Raw genomic sequence first — 22,469 nt, forward strand, 5'->3', positions numbered from 1 at the left:
ATCATACTATTCAATGGCATGCAACCGCATAAAATTTAAAAAAGCATAAAAAATGTCAGAAAATGTACAACAGCACGATATCAGGGACTAAATACTACACTATTTGTTAGATCTGAACGTGAAATCATCCAATATCTGGTACTATGGAACTCGTCATGATGGAAGCTGGGAACTACTTATGGTACAAGGTAAATGGGAGAAAACAGGAATGTCTTTATTCGCATATTATGCAGGTGTTAAAATATAAGTAAATGTAAAGAGAATATTTATACCCGAGGAGAGAGGATTAAGAGAATTGTTCTGAAAGCCACTATCTTTTTAACATATTTAAATATTTAATGTATTTCATATTTATATTCAAAAATATTACAAGAGACTCTGAAACATCCTATAAATTGACAGTACATGATTTCAGCCATAAATGAAAAACTGTAAAAGAAGATAACAAAATAAACAGCACAATATGCTTACAAATTCCATAGTAATAAATAAGTTCCGCCACAAAAATACGGCACTTTTCTTCACAATGCAAGTATTTGTTTCCTGACAAATGTTAATTCAGAAGAAACATCAATGACATGTTATTAGCATTCAGAAGGACAGGAGGTACACAACAGAAGCATTAAATATTTGTTATACCTCACTCCTTTGCTAGGACCTGAACTCGGAAGCAACAAACAGCTAGTTCCAGGTTCGAGTTCTAGTAAAATATTAAATGTAAAAAAAAAAAAAAAAAAGTTCCTGTCTCATTTTTCCCATTCTTCTGAATGCTAATTTTTAGAATAATAGCATGACAAACCCATGTAGATAAATGAAACAAGGTAAATAATTTTAATTTACCCGTAAACAGACTTCAGTTCTACAAGATCTTTCACATATGATGATGATAGCACTAAGTAAACTGTACCAACTCTTCCCCTTCCCCCTTTAATCTGGAGCAATTTTTTTAAATTGGTTGGTCAACCTTGCCATATGTTTTTAGTACAACATTATATGCACCAATTACATATCCAACACAGACTAAACAGTATAAAAAAAAGGTAAAGAAATCAGACAAATTACATAGCCATGATTATACATTATATAGCAAGGCAAACAGCAAATATCCATACAAGACTCAAAAATATTGGCTTCATGAAATTGTAAAATTAGTTTCATGGCTTTTATATAGCAGAAATATCTTTCATACATTATTAAAAAATCCACACATTTCTCTTTTCACACATTCTTCTTCTCATTTCTTTCATTCTTGTAATATTTCTTACAATTGGAGCACAGTAAGTTCACAAATATTAGAACATGATTGGCTTGTCTTTACACTGATCGATTACATAGGCCGTAAAACGTTTCAGGAACTTGGGATATTCACGCTTATACACTGCTCGAAGAACTGAGGCAGGAGCCCATCCACCAGGATTAACTGCACAAGAAGAGAAGGAAAATATGTTACTTTCAAATGACATTGTGGATGTAATAGGCATATATTCCACTAAAGCAAAAGACCTACAGACTATTGCATGAAAATAACTAGTCGTGCCATTAAGCTGTGTCTGTCATATAAAGGGAGCTAAGAGAAATGACAATCACAAGTGCATGTATGGTATTTATTCATTATTGACAATGCACAGTATACAGAAAAGAATTTCATTTTATGGGTCCGTATTGAACTTTGATTAAACCAAATTAAAATAATAGGCGAGTTAAATCCACCTTTTCAATACAAATTAAATAGTGTTTATTTAATAAACATTTAATGGGATTAGTTTAGACCTATTTAAAGGTCATCTTCAGCCATATTGCGTGTAGAACAACGTATTTGAAATACAGTGGTTTTAAAGATGGTCTTCAAACATAGAAGTTTGACACTATGAAAAAATTGTTTTTAGAATTTCCTTAAAACACTTTTGTTCACTTATCTGTGGGAATATATTCTCATATATTCTCCGTGCAAACTGCAGAGATCCTAAGATGGTGAAGATCTCCACAGTATACATACTACAGACTACTACAGATCTTCAAGCTAACATTATTGGATATAAAAGAGCATCTAACATTTTCTCCTATCTTAGAACTGTTTGTGAACAAATAATGGTCAACGAAGTCCTGGAAATACCTCTGATGAAAACAGAGACTCGTGTTCATATTGGATCCACGGAGTACGTCTAGCCACAGAAGTACCTTGCTAGGGGTCTGCTGAAGACAACCAATGACTGCCATATCCAACTCATGACAGAAACTATTGATTCAAATCCAAACCGGTTGTGTGGTATTCAGCCAGTTGTTGTACTTCTGGTGTTATTAGGTATTAAGGAGGCATTGACAGCCTGGATGCTGCGGTATTTCACAAATTTTGGCAGCGTACATGAGGAGTATCTGCTGCCACCTTCTTCAGAAAGATGGAACTCCCAACTCAGCGAGTAGGCTGGGAATCGGGCTAGCACAGAAAGCTCTGGTTGTCTGGTTGTCAGAGCAACCCCATTATGGTGTACACTGTCTGAAAGGTTCAGCATATTTCTTGACGCTGAATTACCATAGTCCATTAGGGATAGAACTCTAGCTGGGTAAAACATAGTTGCACTGCATGATCACCCCCAACAAAGTGCTGCTGAGAAACTTAAACATGATAAAGCTCTTCATGTAGACAACCTTCAAATGACAGATGTGGAGCCGACACATTAGTCTCTTATCAACATGGAGACCCAGAAACTTCCAGGTGTCTACCATGGGTACAACACTGTTTCACAAGCAGAGCTCTGGTTTGGAATGTATAGTTCATCATCTAATTCATGCCAATTGCTTTCAGAATCAGAACAATGTATATATTGTAAATAGATATAAAAAAACAGAATGACAGATTTAAAAAAAAAAGCATAAAAAACAAAATAAAGCTGTTTTAAAGTTGCCATTGGAAGTCCTAAGTCTGCATGAGAAAAACTGATGGATAGTGTTTTTCATGACCTCTTAATACCATTTGTTTGAATGATAATCACAGGTAATTACTAAATACAAGAGAAAATGTTAATGTACATACAACTTGTAATCGGTAGATTCAACTCAGAGCAAGGCACAGCATAGCGTCTCAAGCTATCGTGGCAATGTTGCAGGACTTTCCTGCATTGGCCAGCTACTAATCCATGGCATTCTACCCAATGCAAATAAAAATGGATTTTAAAAAGTGAATTCATTTATATATTTCACAGTCATACAGTCATGCAATATTTGAAATTAAGAGGGTTCCTCCTATTCAATACAAAGATGTTTATTAACGTAAAAGAATCGCATTATTACAAGTGATGAAAATCATTTTTCGTCCGTATTGAAAGTTTCATAAACTGTATATAGGATAATATCTTGTAATGTATTGAATAGGTGGAAATAAACAAAAGATATTATCCTATATACAGTTTAAAGAATCGCATATCGTTCACATGAGGTACTAGTTTCGGCACCAAATATGTGCCATCATCAGCCACAAAGTCAAATCGGGCAAACACAATAAAACCTTAAAACAACTTTAAACACACTATAACACCTGCATGGGTGAATATGAAATATGACTTTAAAACAACTTTAAAAACACACTATAACACTTGCATAAAATAAAAATGGTACATGATGAAATTGCATTTCATTTTAAAATATATTCATCTGTGCAAGTGTTATAGTGTGTTTTTAAAGTTGTTTTAAAGTCATATTTCATATTCATCCATGCAGGTGTTATAGTGTGTTTAAAGTTGTTTTAAGGTTTTATTGTGTTTGCCCGATTTGACTTTGTGGCTGATGATGGCACATAGTTGGTGCCAAAACTAGTACCTCATGTGAACGATATGTGATTCTTTCACCTTAATAAACATCTTTGTATTGAATAGGAGGAACCCTCTTAATTTCAAATATTGTAATCCCACTCCAATACGGATCATGAAATTTCTAAATATTAACATACAGTCATGACCAGGGCTCAGAAGTTCATGCATTTGCATATTTTTCTTAGGGGTTAAAAATGTATGCTTATACATTATGTTGCCATTTCATGATGGATACAGTACTTTTGTATCCATCTCATGGCACAGGCCAGAGTAAAGTGTAGCTTCCTCCGAAGTCCCAGTCTCATCCATGGCTGTGACAATATGGAAGCTGCTGGGGTATGGGTGGTGCTAAGTAATGACATTCAGAGCACGATTAGTGCATGAGTGTTATGAAAGGTGTTGCTCATAGGGTCAGTCGTGCTACAATAGCACTTTCTGACCCAGTGAGGAAAGCAATGGCAAACTACCTCACTCCTCGTCTTGCCTAGTACGCCTCATTATAGTGTTGCCATTGGTTTTTGCGGTTTCCTTATAACCGCATAACCTTTGGTGGTGCTATTTGAGGATCCAACCAGCCTCTGGGCTGATGACCTAACAGACAGACATACATTATGTGCACGAATTATGGAATTTTGAGTTATTTTAACATGCTTTTATGGTGCATAAACTGCATATTTTCATGATTTTGATTAATGCATCATATTTTAATATTTTAGTGCCTATATGGCATATTTTAGTCAGTTTAATGGTTTTTTAGTCAGCTTTCTTCGTATGGTTGATGTTGACAGTAATGTTGCGCATGATGATGCAACTTGTCATGTGGTGAGGAGTTATGATGTCACGCAGTGAATCCCCTGTTTCATCATCTACCCTCACGTTTTGTGCTTAGCTGTCTATAGGCTGTCCATTGAGTCATGTAACGGTGTTGTTAATTGGTTGTGACCAAACTATGTTTCGCGTATAAAGTGTCCGTTAAAGAGTTCTTTAAATGCTGAAAATAAGAGCAACTTCGAGTTGAAGATTAACTAATTTACAGTAGGAGTTTTCAGGTGACTTAATATCTACAGATAATAGGGTACTGTTCTGTGGAGCGTGTGAGAAAACTATAAGGAGTGAGAAAAGATTTCAAATAGTTCAACACATTAATACAGCAAAACATAAGGAGAATTTAACTAGCAAACTCTCAAATAAAGAGCCTGTTCAAAAATAACTATTACAGTGTTAAGGAAGTAGGAGTAGTGAATTTTCCTACGACTTGTGCCAAGCATTTTTAGCTGCTGATATTCCTTTGTATAAAATTAATAACCCCACGTTAAAACATTTTCTTTCCAAATACACTCGACAATATGTGCCTGAAGCAAGTACATTGCATAAGACTTACGTAGGATGTTGTTACAATAACGCATTGTCAAATTTACAAATTGAATTAGCGGATCAGTTTGTGTGGTTGTCTATTGATGGAACCACTGATTCTGAGGGCTGATTTATTGCTAATTGTGGGTGCCTTAAATAAGGAACAAAAGACAATACCGTATCTTCTTAATGTGTGTGAATTGCCAGCCACTAACAATGTAACTGTAACGCAGTGTGTGATGGACTCACTGAAATTATTATGGACATCTGGAATCAAATATGATTGGCTACTTTTATTTGTTACCGATGCAGGTACTTATATGGTAAGATTAGGACAAACACTGAAAGGCATTTTCCCTAACTTAATTCATATAACTTGTTAGGCACAGGCTCTTCATCATATTGCTGAGACAATATGCAATTCTTTCCCATTGGTAGATCGATTTGTGGCCTGTTGAAAGAAAATTTTTGTTAAATCTCCTTCAAGTGTCAAGTTACTAAGATCAACAGCACCCAATATCCCACTTCCTCCTGCGCCAGTGTTAACACGATGGGGAACATGGATAGATGCAGCTTTGTATTATGCTCAGCACATAGAAGTATTCAAAGAGGTTGTTAATTCATTGGACTCGAATGAAGCTGCATCAATACAAACAGTGCAAAATATTCTGTCAAGCATTGAGTTAGAAGAGAATCTTGTTTTTATAAGTGCCCATTTTTCTTGTTTTGCCAACCGCCATAACGTCACTGGAAGCTGTAGGATTTCCCTTAAAGGAAATGCTTACTGTTTTTTAATAAACGATATCCAATCTAAATTCTGTTCCTGGTAGTATAGGACAAAAAGTGAAAGAAAAAATAAATGATGGAACTTCAAAAAATTATTGTTATAAACAGCTGGGCGATATTTGAAACATTCTCGAAGGGAAACCGTCTATCACACCAAGGGACTTGCCTCTTCCTGTGGAGCAGTTACCATTTATAATACGCTCCAATAACATCTAAAAAAGCTTTTCACATTACAAAATTGTTTTGCGAGACAACAGACGAGTTTTTCAGTTGGAAATTTGTGCAAAGTGATGGTTGTGAACTGCAATTCATCACTCAGCATTGACAGTGGGACCATTTCTATTTCAAACTCCAAGGAATAAATGTAAGTTTATTATTATCATCAATACTAACCTGACTTGTCTACTGCCATTTTTTCACTTTAATAGTGCATATTTATTGGCATATTTTCCAGTTTTTAAGAGCATATTTTTCATGCATATTTACTTTTTTAGGGTATGAACTTCCGAGCCTTAGACATGACCATTGGATATATAAAGATCACAACATGACCAAGAATGCAATTCTGCAACCACTCTAGGCAAAATTGATTTTTCTTGGAAATACAATTCTGAACTTTGTAAACAATCTATAAAACATCTCAATGTATACTGTATTAAAATTTGGATTCAATTCGGTTTTTGAGAAACAATGTCTTAAAGTTGATGCATTGTTGAAACATTAAAAAATGGGCACTTTTTGCATTCCACCTGCGATAAAAAGTATCAAAATACTGGTATAAATTAAAAATTACAAAGCTACATAGCCTACTGTGAAATGAAATGAGGATAATGATGGCGCCATGGTATTTTTTGTATACCTATTGTTTATTTCATAAACAACCTCCAAACTCAAGTATACACAGTATTTTGGTTCACAGCAGGTTCCCTGGAAAGGGATCGAGCAAGGGGATATAGCGGCCTCTTGCTCTTGTCCACCATTTTTGGACTATTTGGAGGATAGCTGGCAGATGGTCTGCTGGGTTTCATAATAATAATAATAATAATAATAATATTTGCTTTACGTCCCACTAACTACTTTTTAAGGTCTTCGGAGACGCCGAGGTGCCAGAATTTAGTCCCACAGGAGTTCTTTTACGTGCCAGTAAATCTACCGACATGGGGCTGTCGTATTTGAGCACCTTCAAATACCACCGGACTGAGCCAGGATCGAACCTGCCAAGTTGGGGTTAGAAGGCCAGCGCCTTAACCGTCTGAGCCACTCAGCCCGGCCTGCTGGGTTTCATTGGTGATTGGGTGATGCCAGATCAGACAGGAGAAGCCTCCTTCTCCAACCATGTAGGGGAGTGCTGAGGTTTCCCTTTTTCCTCCTCCTTGATCTGAAATTAGGTAGGAGGGCTAGAGGAAAGATTTCCATCCCTAGTTGGGGAAGTCTTTCTCCCTGCCCTGATGAGGGATGACTTCCCAGCAGAATGTGTGTGAGAAGTACTCCTTCTTCTTCATTTCTCGTTTCTAGTCTTCTGGGTCAAGGTGTGAATCAAGGACTACCACAGTTCTCAGTTAGTATATTCATAAACCTGTATTGTGTTATAAGGAGACACTACATAAAGGGGCTTTTCAGCCTCAGTCATGTAAATCATCATTATCAATAAATTCAATTCAATTCAATTCACCACTTCCTTCCTCTGATTTTCTTAAACTTTTACCCCCTCTGTTCTCTGTACTCTCCTTCATCGCATCCATCCACCTCTTTCTGGGCCTTCCCCATTGTTTTCCTCCTATTATTTTCTCTGTAAATACTCTCTTTGGAACTCATCTTCCATTTTCATCATGTGTCCATACCATTTCAGCTTACTGGTCTCTCTATTTTGTCTTGAAGTTCTGGAAATCCAATTCTCTCTCCGATTTCTGTGTTTCTGATTTTGTCCCTGTCTTCCCAATTATTCCTCTAAGGAATTTCATCTCGGCAGCTTGGATTCTGCTTTCATCATGTTTTGTTGCTATCGATGTGTCCGCTGCATAATACACTAGTGTGTAATACACTGAGTACAAAATTTTCTTGCATTTCTCTGGGATGTCTTGGTTCCACATTATACCTCTCGCACATTCGTAAAACCCATTGGCTTCTCTTTCCAATTTCTTTGTTTATTTTCTCATCTTCTGCAAGTATACTCCAACTAATTATCTTCCCTTTACTTCAATATTCACTCTTCCTTCTCTACTACCTCTTGCCATCACTACAGTCTTATTCACCACACTTATTTTCATTTCATATTCCTGCCTCCTGATTCCATACAGTAACTTGCTCTTGTACTTCCATTTCATCTTCTCCCCATATTACTGTACTATGTCGTCTGCCAAGAGTAAGGCCTTTGTCTCTTTGCTTCCCATTTTTTGTTGTACAGTTATACTCTTGTGGATTTCATCCATGACTGTGATGAAGAGGAGAGGGAATAATACACTTCCTTGTTGAAGTCCTGTTTCTATAATTAATCTATTTGATTGTCCTATCTTAGTCTTCACACTATTTACACACTTTTCATACAGGGCTTTGTACTTCTGCTCTGTCTACCTTCTTTTTTTATCAAAGCAACCCAGACCAGTTGTTGTGGTACACTGTCGTACAACTTCTCAATATCTATAAATATCATCACTAAATCCTTTCTGAACTCCCGTCTTTTCTCCATAGTGTTCTTTAATGCAAAAATTAGATCAAAGGTTCATCTATCTCTTCTAAATCCACATAGTTCTCACTTCATTTCCTTTTCTACTTTCATCCTCAATTCTTCCCTCTAATATGCCCTCAAAGATCTTTGCTACATGTGAAATGAGGGTGATTCCCCTATAGTTACTACATTCTTTCTGATTACCCTTCTTGAATACTGGGACTATCAGATACTTCCTCCAATCTTCTGGTACTTCTTTTTTTTTCTCTTCCATATCACTCAAAATAATCTACCATATATATGAGGGCTGAAAGTACTGTCAATATTGATAGAATGCAATATTTAATGAGCTAACAAGTACAATTACATTACGCTCCTTCAATGTTGTCACCCACAAAGTCACCCTTTGCCAAATGTGGGGAAGCCACTGGGGACCGTTAGCACAGTGTTCTCTGTTGACGACAGTGATGAGTGGTTCCTTCTACTTTGGAAACAGGTTGAAGTCACAAGGACTCGTGTCTGGTCAGTATGGAGGGTGTACCAAGACCTCCCAATGCCAATGTTGCAATAAGAGCTTGACAACATTTACGACATGACAATGTGTGTTATCATGCAACATAAGGCGATCATCTTGCAATAAACGTGGACGTTTGCGCCACGTAGCGAGACACAGACGTCGCTCCAGAAATCGGCAATAGTAGTCATGCTGACACCCCCGTAGTCGTACGCCACAATCAGCATAAGCTACACCGACTGGGTTCCCGTCGAAATTTCTGTGGATGTGGTGAACCTGGGTGACGCCATTCATTCAAATGACGCTTTCATTCAGGCCCGTAGGTTTGTGACCATGTCTCATCAATGGCGACAATATGCTGCAGCCATTTCTGTACGTCTGGGAGTTTATGTGGAACACACCGGGATGAAATTTTCCTCATGTTAAGAAATTTCATCAGTATGTGCCAGACCGTTTGATGACTGAGACCAACCTCTACATATAATTCAGATAATTCCCGGACAGTCCATTGATGGTCTATGGAAACAAGCCCACTCATGATGTCGATCTGATCAAGAGGAATGGACAGCCGAACTGTGCGGTGAAAATCCAGTCTCATTCCAACCCGCACAAAATTCTTTGACCCATCGTGCAACCGTCCTATGCAGAAATGCATTCTCGTCATAGGCGTCACGCAATCTTTGATAACATTCTGATGCATTTTTTCCACAGGCAACCTCGATTTTAATCTATGAATGCTGATCACCTTTTGAAAACGTGCTTCACAGTGGTGAAATCTACACTCTTCACTTCAACACCACAAAGCAACACTCTAACCTGAATACAAGTCAAATGCACACTACACATCGACAACAGCGCCACATGACCGCTCCCTTATCCTATTTGCGAGTGTCTGGACTACGTTGCCAATATTTATTTACAGCCCTCGTATCCAATTTGACCCTACCGGTCCTGCTGCTTTTGTCATCTCCGTAGCCACCTTATCTCACCCGATGCTTTGCCACTTTTCAACTTCTTTATACTTAATGTTTCTGCTATTTCCAACATTGTTATTTCTTAGTTTTGATTTTTTCCATCATTTATTCTTCATGTTAATCCTCTTACTCCAGTTCACTGACTCTGATATTAAGTAATTCAGCAAAATAATCCTTCCATGTCTAGAACATATTCTCTCTGTGTCAAAATTTGTCCTGTATCAGTCCTGACAAATTTTGTATCTCCTCTCCTGTTTACTTTGCTTTTAACCAATCCATACAACATTTTCTTACTTCCTTTAACATCCTCTCACAAGGTTTCTGTGAAGTTTTCCCAGAACTTCTATTTCTCTTCCCATGCAATCTCTTGACATGTTTTCTTTCCTTCATGATTCTTTTGCCTATTCTCTGTATTTCTGCTTCCTATCCAGCTCCTCCATGCATTTTGTTTTTCTGTCAGTGCATCCCTTAGGTACTTTGTTATTCCACCTCCTTTTCCTTCTTTTCTCCTGATACTCTACCACATGTATCTTCTGCACATTTCACTATTCCTTGTTGAACTTGGCCCATTCCTCTTCAACACTCCTTTAGGAATTTGTTTTTCAGTTCTTCTTGGAACTTCTCTTGTGCTCCCTTTTCCTTTAGTTTCTATACCTTTATTTTTCTTTCTCTTGTCTCATTTAATTTCACTATTTTACCAAGTCTTAATTTAGCTACTACTATTTTATGGCCTCCTTCAAAATCCATTGGCATAACTCTCTCATCTTCCAACTGACTGTGTTAACTCTCAACCAAATCAGATCAATAATGGTTTTTGTTCCCCTTTGTCCCCATCCATATCTAGTTATTTTTGGCTGTTCTTTCTGAACCATGTATTGCCTACTATTAATCCATTCCATTAACAAGAATCTAGTAGTAGCTCTCCTTATGCATTTTTATTTCCATAACTGCAAGGACAAATTATTTCTTTGCCTTGCCTGTCTGTTGCTATGTGAGCATTCTCCCATTATCACCACTTCTTTATCTTTGATGCACCTCTCCAGTTTCTCTAAGAACTCCTCTAGTCTCTCTTTGAAATTACCTTCTGAGATGCACATACTTGGATAAAATATTGCACTCCACTCTGCAAGAGAAGTTTGATTTTCATGATTTTGTCATTTACCTGGTAGACCTTCTCTATGTACTGTACCAAGTCTTTCCTCACAATAAAACCTACTCCATTATTCCAGTTTGCACCATCACTCCGAAACAACTGAAACCCCTTCTCAATCTCTCTGGTTCCTTCTTTCCACTTGGTTTCACTCGAATTCCAACAACGCAATGTCCTTTTCCATGTATTCTATTAGTTCTTCTCTCTTGCCATTATGGGTCAAGATATTTATGGTTGCAATCTTCGTCGCTGGTTGCCCACTTTTCACAGTTCCCCCAGGATGAGAACACCAGGAACTGTGCGTCGCTTTTGGGAGACGCCCCATCATTTCCGAGTCCTCGACTCACACTCAAATCATTTTATAGGCAATTAGTATGATGGGCTCGTCACACCCAAAGGCATTTTATACCTACATACGTACACCATTATAGACCGTTATGTCTTTCAGCGTTCAGCCTGCAAGCCTCTTGAGAATTTACTAAACGTTGCCACAAACCTCTATTTGCAACTAGTGCTGTGGCCTCATTTAGTTCTACACCTCTTATCTTTAAATCGTTACAAACTGAGTCTAACCATCGTCGTCTTGTTCTCTCTCTACTTCTCTTACCCTCCATAACAGAGTCCATTATTCTACTACGTAACCTATCCTCCTCCATTCACCTCACGTGACTCCACCCCAGAAGCCAGTTTATGCGTACAGCTTCATCTACCGAGTTCATTCCTAACTTAGCCTTTATCTTCTCGTTACGAGTACCCTCCTGTCATTGTTCCCACCTGTTTGTACCAGGAATCATTCTTGCTACTTTCATGCCTGTTAATTCTAATTTGTGATTAAGATATACTGAGTCCACCAAGCTTTCGCTCCTATAAAGCAAAGTTAGTCTGAAAACAGACCAATAGTCTTGTCCAGGAGCTGACTTCCTTCTTACAGAATACTGTTGATTGCAACTGCGAGCTCACTGCTTAGCTTTACTGCATCTTGCTTCAATCTCACTATATTACCATCCTGGGAGAACACACAACCTCAGTACTTGAAATTATCAAGCTCTTCTAGCTTCGTATCACCAATCTGACATTCAATTCTGTTAAATTTCTTACCTACTGACATCAATTTAGTCTTCAAAAGCCTAATTTTCATATCATACTCATAGCACCTATTTTCAAGTTCCAAGATATTAGACTGCAGGCTTTAGGCACAATCTGCCATTAAGACCAAGTCGTCAGCATAGGCCAGACTGGTTACTACATTTCCACCTAACTGAATCCCTCCCTGCCATTTAATACTTTTCAGCAGATGATCCATGTAAACTATGAACAGCAAAGGTGAAAGATTACAGCCTTGTCTAAACCCTGTAAGTACCCTGAACCAAGAACTCATTCTACCACCAATTTTCACTGCAGCCCAATTGTCAGCATAAATGCCTTTGATTGATTTTAACAAATTGGTGACCAGGTCTGAACGGAGGCTACTACCCCATGTTGACCAGATAGTTCAAGCCTGCAAGAACAAATTTACACTGCTGTACTGAAACTCATGTAACACAAAAATTCTAGATATTGACCTCAAACTTTTAAATTATGAACTGGATTATCTTTTTAAAAGCCGCTGACTGTATCTATATCTACTTCATACTACAAGTGCTATCTATACTTGACTTGTGTACAGCTGAGTCTCTGCTATATTCCAACACAAGATTGTTGTCCACGATTTGACACAGAAGGAACAAAAGCACAGTTAGAATCACTCACATAATTAGAAATATCTAATTTGCTGTCTAGTCACATCTGATAACTGTAGGTATATCTGATAACCGGTCTGCACATAATTCATCCCAAATATCCATATCTGTTAGCAACTGCATGCACTGCGCTATGTTGACAGCTGGACTGAAGCTCCAAGAAATAGCTTCCAATATTATTTTGTTATGAAGGTTTTAAAAAAAGGTGGTGATGGAGCAATAGTTGGCTTATACTATTTATTGTTATTTATTATTTATTGTATGATGAATGCGCGCGCACACGCACAGTTTCAGGATAAATGTGCATAGTCACAAGTCTGTACTATAGTACAACTCCAGGTCTAGTTTTTTGACCCAATCAACAAGAAAATAGGTTTTTTTCAAGATCAGTAGCTGAACACCAGGGTGGTTTCCTTGATTTCAGAGTTTTCCATTCCTATTAGCTTCCATATCTTCCCCACATTTACTAATCACCCTTTCGTATCCTTCAGTTCTATTTCCAACTCTTGCATTGAAATTGCCCATTAGCACTACCCTATCCTTGCTGTTGACCCTGACTACGATGTCATTCAATGCTTCATAAAACTTGTCAACTTCATCCTCATCTGCACCCTCACAAGGTGAATACACTGAGACAATTCTCGTCCTAATTTCTCCAACTGCCAAATCTACCCACATCAGTTGCTCATTTAACTTACGTGCCTAACAGAAACAATGTTGCGTGCAATAGTATTCCTGATGAACAGCCCTACCCCACACTCTGCCCTTCAGTTTTTAACATCCGTTAAGTACACTTTATAATCTATCATTTCTTCATTATCTCCCCTTATCCGAATATTTACTCCTAGCACATTCAGATGCATCCTCTTTGCTGACTCAGCCAGTTCAACTTTCTTTCTTCCATAAGCCCCATTAATATTGACAGCTCTCCATCAAATTCCTTTTCGTGCACTAAGTTGTTTCCAACGAGTCCCTCACCTGCCAAATGGGAATGCGACTCCATTACTCCCATAGGTCCGAGGCTTGCTTAAAATGTTCTGAACTTGGTAAGTGAAGCATGATGCTACCCTACTTACACGTAGTTCAAGTTTCTCCTCTCTTCCAATGGGTTAGGGACCACCGGTGGATTGTATAGTCCTAGCCGCCTGAGCACAAGGAGGGCCATGCCTCAGAATATGTCCGAGATGCCCACTCCCAATTCTGTAGCAGCTGGTATCCTGACTCTCAGGACCACTTACTAGGCCACTCAGCCGTTGCCCAAGTCTGTTGCTACAGATGACACTGTTCAACAAACTGACCAAGAGGTTCATAAGAACCAAAGGTTTACTGGAAGCAAGTTGTGTGAGAAATTTCCTGCAGTTTCAAGGTCATCCATTTACAATATCCTAACAGAGCACCTGCACTACAGGAAAATGTGTGCTCGATGGGTTCCAAGGATGTTGTCTGATGACCACAAAAGTCACCGGATGGCAGCAGTGCTGATGTTCCTCACCTGCTATGAGGCTGAAGGTGGCGATTTGTTGAAGAAAATTGTGACTGGCAATGAGACCTGGGTTCGTTATGATAGCCCCGAAACAAGACAACAATCATGTCAATGTATGCACACACACTCACAAAACAAACCAAGAACCTTTAAGCAAATCTTCAATGACAAGAAGATTATGGCTAGTCATTTGGGACCAGAGAGGTGTGTTGCTTGTTGAGTTGGAACGGGGGTCTATGATCAATGCAGCTGTTTATTGCCAGACTTTACGACGATTGCGGAGGCCGTACAGAACAAACGAAGAGGTATTCTGATGTCTGGGGTCCTCTTCATTCATGACAATGCTCGCCCTCACAGTGCTCATGTCACCCAACATCATCTTGAGGAATTAGGATGGGATGTTTTTGACCACCTGCCGCACAGCTCCGATTCAGTGCTGAGCGACTTCCACCTCTTCCTGGGACTGAAAAAAGTGGCTGGGAGGGCAGAGGTTCGAGAAGGAGGTAGATCTTCAAACCAACGTTCGTGCGTATCTATTTTAATTCACCGGTGGCAACATACCGTGTAGAGGGGATCGAAAAGCTTGTCCACAGGTATGACAAACGCCTCAACCTTCACGATGATTATACTGAATAACTTCCATGTTCCTTCAAAGAATTGCTTTGCTCACTGTCGGAGGCAGACTTCATATGCCCTGATGAAGGCCAATCTTAATTTGGTGGAAAACTTGGCTTTGTTAAAATACAGTATATAAGTGGCTTTAATCCAGTTAGCATATTTATTTCTTTATTTTAATACAATGAGCCATAAAAACTTATTTTTATTAACCACATTTGTACCTAACATTTGGTAGTAAATTATTTTGGCTATGTACACTCGCCTTTTATTTATGACCCATCGCAGGATGTAAAAGAAACAGCCTTTGTAAGTCATTTCAAATCCCTGGAATTGCCGAGAGGTAAGTAACTGTTAAAATAGCATCTGCCTCCATTTTCAATAAAATTAAAGACAATAGTCAAAGCAAGGATATTCAGGAATGTCAAGGTAGGCCAGAAAGAAATACTTTTATGACAAGATGTGATGCGGACACCACCTGCCATGCATCGGGTCATATCAGAACTACACTCCATTACCTGAATCGAATGGAACAATGATTCTACAATAACCAGCTGATTGCAAACAACATGAACCCTGTACACATATTGTCCCTGGAAAGGCAAAGCATCATAAAGGATATTTTTGTCAAAATTGAGGTTACGATGTTTATACATCAATCGGACTCCACTGCACAAGCTGACAGTGTATCGTAAGTGTCAAATGAATCTAGAGGGTAAAAACAACATAAAAAGAAATGATCGTAACCACCATCAGTAATATACAGAACAGCAGGTTATTGTAAGCGCCAGTCATTACATCGCAAGTGCCTGAGTAGAATCATGTAATTTGCATATAGGTTATCATATGCAATAGTTTTAATTCTGGCAGAAACGTGAGATGAGTCAGTTTGTTTTTGTGACTGTTGTCAATCATTGCTGTAGTACAAGTTTTATAACTGCCTCAAATCTATTTGGCACTTGAAAATAAGGCAAAGCCTGCTAGTGGACCTATCGCATGTTACTTGACAGCTAGTATAGTAGTGGAATGCAGAAAGGTGAAAGGAGAAGAGAAGGGGCTGTTTCCTGTGACAGACATGACTGAGCAAGTATGGTCAGCAGCTAAACAATTCAGTTCATTGTCAGTACATATTCCTACCGTTCGTGCCCGAAGTGAATAATGCCACTGAAAATTCTAAACTTAAGTTTGCGACAACAAGTGGAGAAACACGAGAGATCATTCAGTGTTCATAGTTTTATGAATAAGGAAGCTGAGGACAGAAAGAATAAAACACAAGAACAGTATAGAAGGGAGTTGTTGAAAGTATAACAAAAAATAGCAGACACAACTAAAGTCTTGTAGAGGACGGTCAAGAGAATTCTAACCGAGCAAGTTAGCCACGCGCTTATAGTTGCGCAGCTGTGAGTTTGCATTTGGGAGGTAGTGGGGTTGAATCCCACCAGCGGCAACCCTGAAGATGGTTTTCCGTGGTTTCCCATTTTCACACCTGGAAAATGCTGGGGCTGTACCTCAATTAATCCCTATGCTGCATTGTTCGACTTTAGTCTAATGGAGATTGCACTCGCTCGCTGCCGTATTCAACTTTAGTCCACGGCTTCAGAATGTTATTACCACATGATGGTATGTTCGACTTGAGTGGAAAAGGAGGGAAAATAGCATTTGCACTGGTCTACGGCATGCTGCTGCCAAGTGGCGGACTGAAGAGGGTCGGTTTTAAATAGCACGAATTGGCACGAGTCTCGCCTGGTCACTCTGCTCTTCCCGCCTGCTAGTGTATTGTTCATACGTCGCATCATTTGTGTGTGGAAGTGGGTGTATTTTAATCACATATAAGTTTTAAAATCATAATTTATACTGCACAAGGTGACTTCAGGACATAATGAATGCGCAGCCGAAGAAAAGGAAATCTGAGGACAACATTTCTAAGTAGCTTTCCGAAAGTATGTCAGACGTTGACACGGAGGAAGATGATGACTATTTTCTCTGTGATGTGAATAGTGGATCAGAGTTGGAAACTGGTGATAGTGATGACGGCAGTAGTGAGACTGACAGCGAGTCTGGTGAGGCTAAGGATAGTCCTAGGTTCGGATATTTTTTGTATTAACTTCTATTGTTTTTTTTGCACACTTTGTTTTTTCCAGTGTAATCATGTGGTGTGAATATTTTCAAAATATTAATTTTCTATGAATTCTAATATTCATTTGATAAGCAAATCACGTTATTTGTCTTATTTGATTCACTTTTCATCGCTTAGTTCCATATTTTGAGAGTACAATAATTGTACCTACTCTATAATCATTATATATTTTTTGTATAATTGGTATTGTCTTTTTGCAGTGTATATATTCAGTGTGTTTTCCTTGATGTCAGATATTTATGTTACATTATTACTGCCTAGTTTTCTAGAGTAATTCTGCGAACAAGAACAGTTAGTTACTATTAATTAACCACAGAAGTAAATTTTGTCGTTTTCCTATTTTTTTTTTTTACAGTGTATTTGTGCAGAATGTCAATATTATTCTCAAAATATTACTTTTAGGTAGGTTGTTACATTTATTTAAGAAAATCACGTTGTTTGAGGTAAAGTTAAATATTCATCTTTCATTGCTTAATTGAGCATTTTCATAGTAAAGCTCCAAATTTTATTTGGCAGCATAGAGGTTTAGACCACAGTCTCTACCTTCCCAATCCTAGCCCTTTCCCATTCCTCCATTGCCAAAAACCTTTCAATGTGTTAGTGTGACATTTAACAAGTAGCCAAAAAGAAAATTAGTAGAACCGAGCCAGCAAGACACTGAAGAAACTCCATTTGGTACAAAACGAAAAACATGGAAAGGGAAAAAGCGTGTAACGGATTTTTAAGATTTTGATGCACAATCTTCTTTAGAAAACAACTTCATCAGTATCTAAATTATGATCTGTGTCAGAAGAGATGATTGGTTTTCAAGGAGTTTGTAGCAGTTTGAGAACTATTGTAACAGTTAAGCTTCAACCAGAAGAAGATTAAAAAGAATAGAAGGGTTTTAATAGAATTTGCCTATACAGCGAAAGACCTGCACTGCATCTCTGAGGAGGCCACATGCAATGGCATGACAGTAGTTATCTTTAAAAATAAGTTCCTTTTCACTACGATTGAATACATACATAACCTAATATATGACAATAAGGTGAAAATTCATTTCTGGAGTAGAATTAAAAAAACTGCCTAAACTGTAAGTATTCGACTCGCTATTAGTTCCTACCAAATCCTGTAAAATTCATATTTTGTCGTTTACAATACTTTGCCTTTCCAATGATAATATACAGGTTATGAAGAGACCACAGTAATGGCTCATACCTTCATCAAGAGATCATCAGCCTTCGTAAACAGCCTCATCTGCCGGAAGTCAATGGCCTCTTTAGATTGTACTCTTATTTATCCCCAAGTCCAGGGTTGTCTCTTCCGCCATCTCCACCATACCGAAGTCTACCTTCTCAATCATAGATACTGTTGAGGTAACCTTAACTCGTAACCCTGAGCTGGGACTCTTACCAGATGTTGCACTCCGGTTCAGTGTGCTCTGCATAGGCAGAGGTGTCACTTCCTGGGTAGGGCTGCCTCTGAAGAGGGCCCCTACCTGCTAAGTGCCCGGACTTAAGAAAGCACATCCTGTGTATCTCCTGGATCTTCTTTTCCTCCTTGAATGTAGGACATTCTTTGGATCGAGGTGCATGCTCACCTGTGCAGTTTACACACACACAGGTGGTGATGTACATTCTACACTGGCATGCTTAGCTTTTCCACTTACTGCACGTCACCAAGCCCGGGCAACATGATGAAGCGTGGCCAAATCTTGGGCAATTGTAACACCTGATAGGAACTGGCATAGAGGGCTGGACAGTCAAGCAATACATTGATACTTTAATACGTTTGGGCAGTGTCTGCGAGTCAAAAGTAACAATGAAAGAAACCGTGTTGTGCAGATTTGCATCGACGCGTCTCTTGAGCCGCTTAGTCAGAAACTCTCCAATGTGCAAGGTTCTGGAATAAGTCATCAGAGGCCTTTATTAAGTCTGTGTGAAAGATGACTCCTTTTAGAGTTCACGGACTTGTGCCTTTCAACCTTCACAGGCACTCGTCTGAACAGAGTGGTTTCCAGTAACTTTCTCCTCTGTCCGACTGTACTAGTTGTGATGTGTACAGAACCATCAAGTAACATTAACATCTCATCAAACTTGCCGCTAACAATCTTTTCGACATCACTGCTTATTACATGTAATAAATATCATTTTTGGTCTGTATTGATGATATGTGATTGAAATAATAACAGTAAGTTATTTATTAGACCACCTAATCAATACAAAGTCTAGTCTTGGATGATTTATATAACTTTGTTAACTAATAGTGGTACATGTTTCGCCTTCCCTGAAGGCATCATCAGCCATAGTCTTAACCTTAAATTAAAGATAAGCGTCTAAATAACAAGTAATAATGAAATGAATTTTAAAATCTTGAGGAGATTTGAAGTAAAATAACATTAAAAATAACAATGATGGTTTAAAAAATACAATGTGATGAGATATAATAGTGAAAGTATTAACAAAATTAACATTAGAAGGCTGCTAAAATAAGTGCAATGGATAAAACAACAGATTGTTATACAACAAGTAGTAAGATTGCATAAAAATAAAGCTGATAGTCTGGTGGTTATAATTAGACGATGGCAAAAAATCGTATATAATCAAAGTAAAGAAGAGAGAATAAAACTCAAAGGTTGGTCGAGAGATCCGAAGTTAATCATAATCTTGAAGATAAAAGACGAAAGTCAGAGGCATATGGTGAAGTTGTTGAATACGTTCAGGATATGAAGTTGTAGAATAGAAGTTGAAGAACAGTTTCAAAATAGGATCTCTATGGACCATCTCAAAATTTGAAGTAATGCTCAAATGTTGCAAGTTGTGAGTTTGTAGGTATTCTAGTTGAAAAGGCATATAATAGTGGAATCTGTAAAAGGAAGCAAGAAACCATATGCCTCTGACTTTTGTCTTTTATCTTCAAGATTATGATTAACTTCGCATCTCTCAAAACGTTTCTTGCTTCCTTTTACAGATTCCACTATTATATGCCTTTTCAACTACAATATCTACAAACTCACAACTTGCAACATTTGAGCATTACTTCAAATTTTGAGATGGTCCATAGAGATTCTATTTTGAAACTGTTCTTCAACTTCTATTCTCCAACTTCATATCCTGAACGTATTCTACAACTTCACCATATGCCTCTGACTTTTGTCTTTTATCTTCAAGATTATGATTAACTTCGGATCTCTCGACCAACCTTTGAGTTTTATTCTCTCTTCTTTACTTTGATTATATACGATTTTTTGCCATCGTCTAATTATAACCACCAGACTATCAGCTTTATTTTTATGCAATCTTACTACTTGTTGTATAACAATCTGTTGTTTTATCCATTGCACTTATTTTAGCAGCCTTCTAATGTTAATTTTGTTAATACTTTCACTATTATATCTCATCACATTGTATTTTTTAAACCATCATTGTTATTTTTAATGTTATTTTACTTCAAATCTCCTCAAGATTTTAAAATTCATTTCATTATTACATGTTATTTAGATGCTTATTTTTAATTTAAGGTTAAGACTATGGCTGATGTTGCCTTCAGGGAAGGCGAAACATGTACCACTATTAGTTAACAAATTTATGTAAATCATCCAAGACTAGACTTTGTATTGATTAGGTGGTCTAATAAACAACTTACTGTTATTATTTCAATCACTGCTTATGCTTTTCTTTTTTTTTTTTTTTGCTACTGGCTTTATGTCGCACTGACACAGATAGGTCTTATGGCGACGATGGGATATGAAAGGGCTAGGAGTTGGAAGGAAGCGGCCGTAGCCTTAAGGTACAGCCCCAGCATTTGCCTGGTGTGAAAATGGGAAACCACGGAAAACCATCTTCAGGGCTGCCGACAGTGGGATTCGAACCCACTATCTCCCGGATGCAAGCTCACAGCAGCACGCCCCTAACCGCATGGCCAACTCGCCCGGTCACTGCTTATGAAGAAGGGGCTTTCTGCTAGGAAATTCTGCCTATCAACCCCAGAGGCTATCAGGAATCGAGGCAGGTTATCCTTACACATTTCTTGGCTAGATCATCATGAATTCCTTCCAGCGAGCCGGGTAGGCTAGACGCATCAACAATTCAAATGAAACTTTTATGTTTCAAGATTACACCTTTAAAGCGCTGTTTGAGGCTAGCAGTCTTACGATTAAAATTAAAATGTTCAGGTTCCATGTTTGGTCCCACAACTAGTTAGGGAAATATTTGGTCAGCCCTCAGCAGAACCCCGCATACCAAGACAAGGCTCAATACTCCAGAGGGCATCCGGTATCAGGAGGTAGACTGCTAGCGACTACTCTCCTAGTAGTCACACATCACCTCGCCACAACCTGAAACTTGTGACTGGGGGAGGAAGAAACCTCCATACAATCTTACTACCGGAGGCAGACAGGCTGACTAAACAGTAAAAGAAATGAAACTTACGGAGGTTAGGATAGTAAAGGAAGCAAGAGAAATGAAGAGTAAGAGTCAAGAACCTCTCAGACATCTTGGAGGACACCTCGTTAGTCTCTCTCAACTCCGAGGTCAATCCAGCCTGATAACTATTGAATTCCTTGTACCTTATTCTGGTGAATAATCTTAGGCTTGGTCTCAAGTACACGAAGTTTAAATACTTCTGTTTACTTGCCACACTTAATGATTGCTGCACACATTGCAGATAATGGAAAAACATGCAACTTTCTAGTATAACATCAATGTCATTAACATATAAAGTTAAGATTTGCCACAGGCAACCATACCACTACAGTATGAAAAAATGGATTGTTTTATCTACTTAGGATTCCTGATAGAAAAACATTAGTGTGCCTACTGAGGAAGTATGTCAAAGAAAGAGAATAGTTGCCAAAACTGATAATCATTTGAAAATATCTACGAGTATTGAATAGGCATTATTACACAAATGTGTACACTTTTCTTATGCCAGATGGAAATGTAAGCAATTAAGACAAAAGTCAGGAGAAAAATAAATTTTCTTCACTGCTGGATTACAGGAGGATGCTAATTCTTAGAGCATAGGTGGGCAATGAAAGAACCCTGCACCGAGCGAGTTGGCTGTGCGGTTAGGAGCATGCAGCTGTGAGATATTCAGGAAACAGTGGGTTTGAAACCCACTGTCGGCAGTTTTGAAGATGGTTTTCCATGGTTTTCCCATTTTCACATCAGGCAAATGCTGGGGCTGTACCTTAATTAAGACCACGGTCGCTTCCTTCCCACTCTTAGCCCTTTTCTGTTACATCTGTGTTGGTGCAACATAAAG

At 38.3% G+C, this 22,469-nt stretch overlaps 1 protein-coding gene across 3 annotated transcripts in view; it reads right to left on the bottom strand.

Moving 5' to 3' along the window:
* Positions 1–313: 313 nt before the first annotated feature.
* The window catches only part of cert (ceramide transfer protein), a 535,770-nt gene continuing 513,614 nt past the window's right edge, over positions 314–22,469 (bottom strand). For all 3 annotated transcript variants that reach the window (XM_067134802.2, XM_067134801.2, XM_067134800.2), the window contains one exon: positions 314–1,420. In XM_067134802.2, the coding sequence (XP_066990903.1) occupies positions 1,293–1,420 (128 nt within the window). In that variant the 3' untranslated portion in view covers positions 314–1,292. The remainder of the gene's footprint in view (positions 1,421–22,469) is intronic.

This window comes from Anabrus simplex, chromosome 1, assembly GCF_040414725.1.
Source record: "Anabrus simplex isolate iqAnaSimp1 chromosome 1, ASM4041472v1, whole genome shotgun sequence".
Taxonomy (NCBI): domain Eukaryota; kingdom Metazoa; phylum Arthropoda; class Insecta; order Orthoptera; family Tettigoniidae; genus Anabrus; species Anabrus simplex.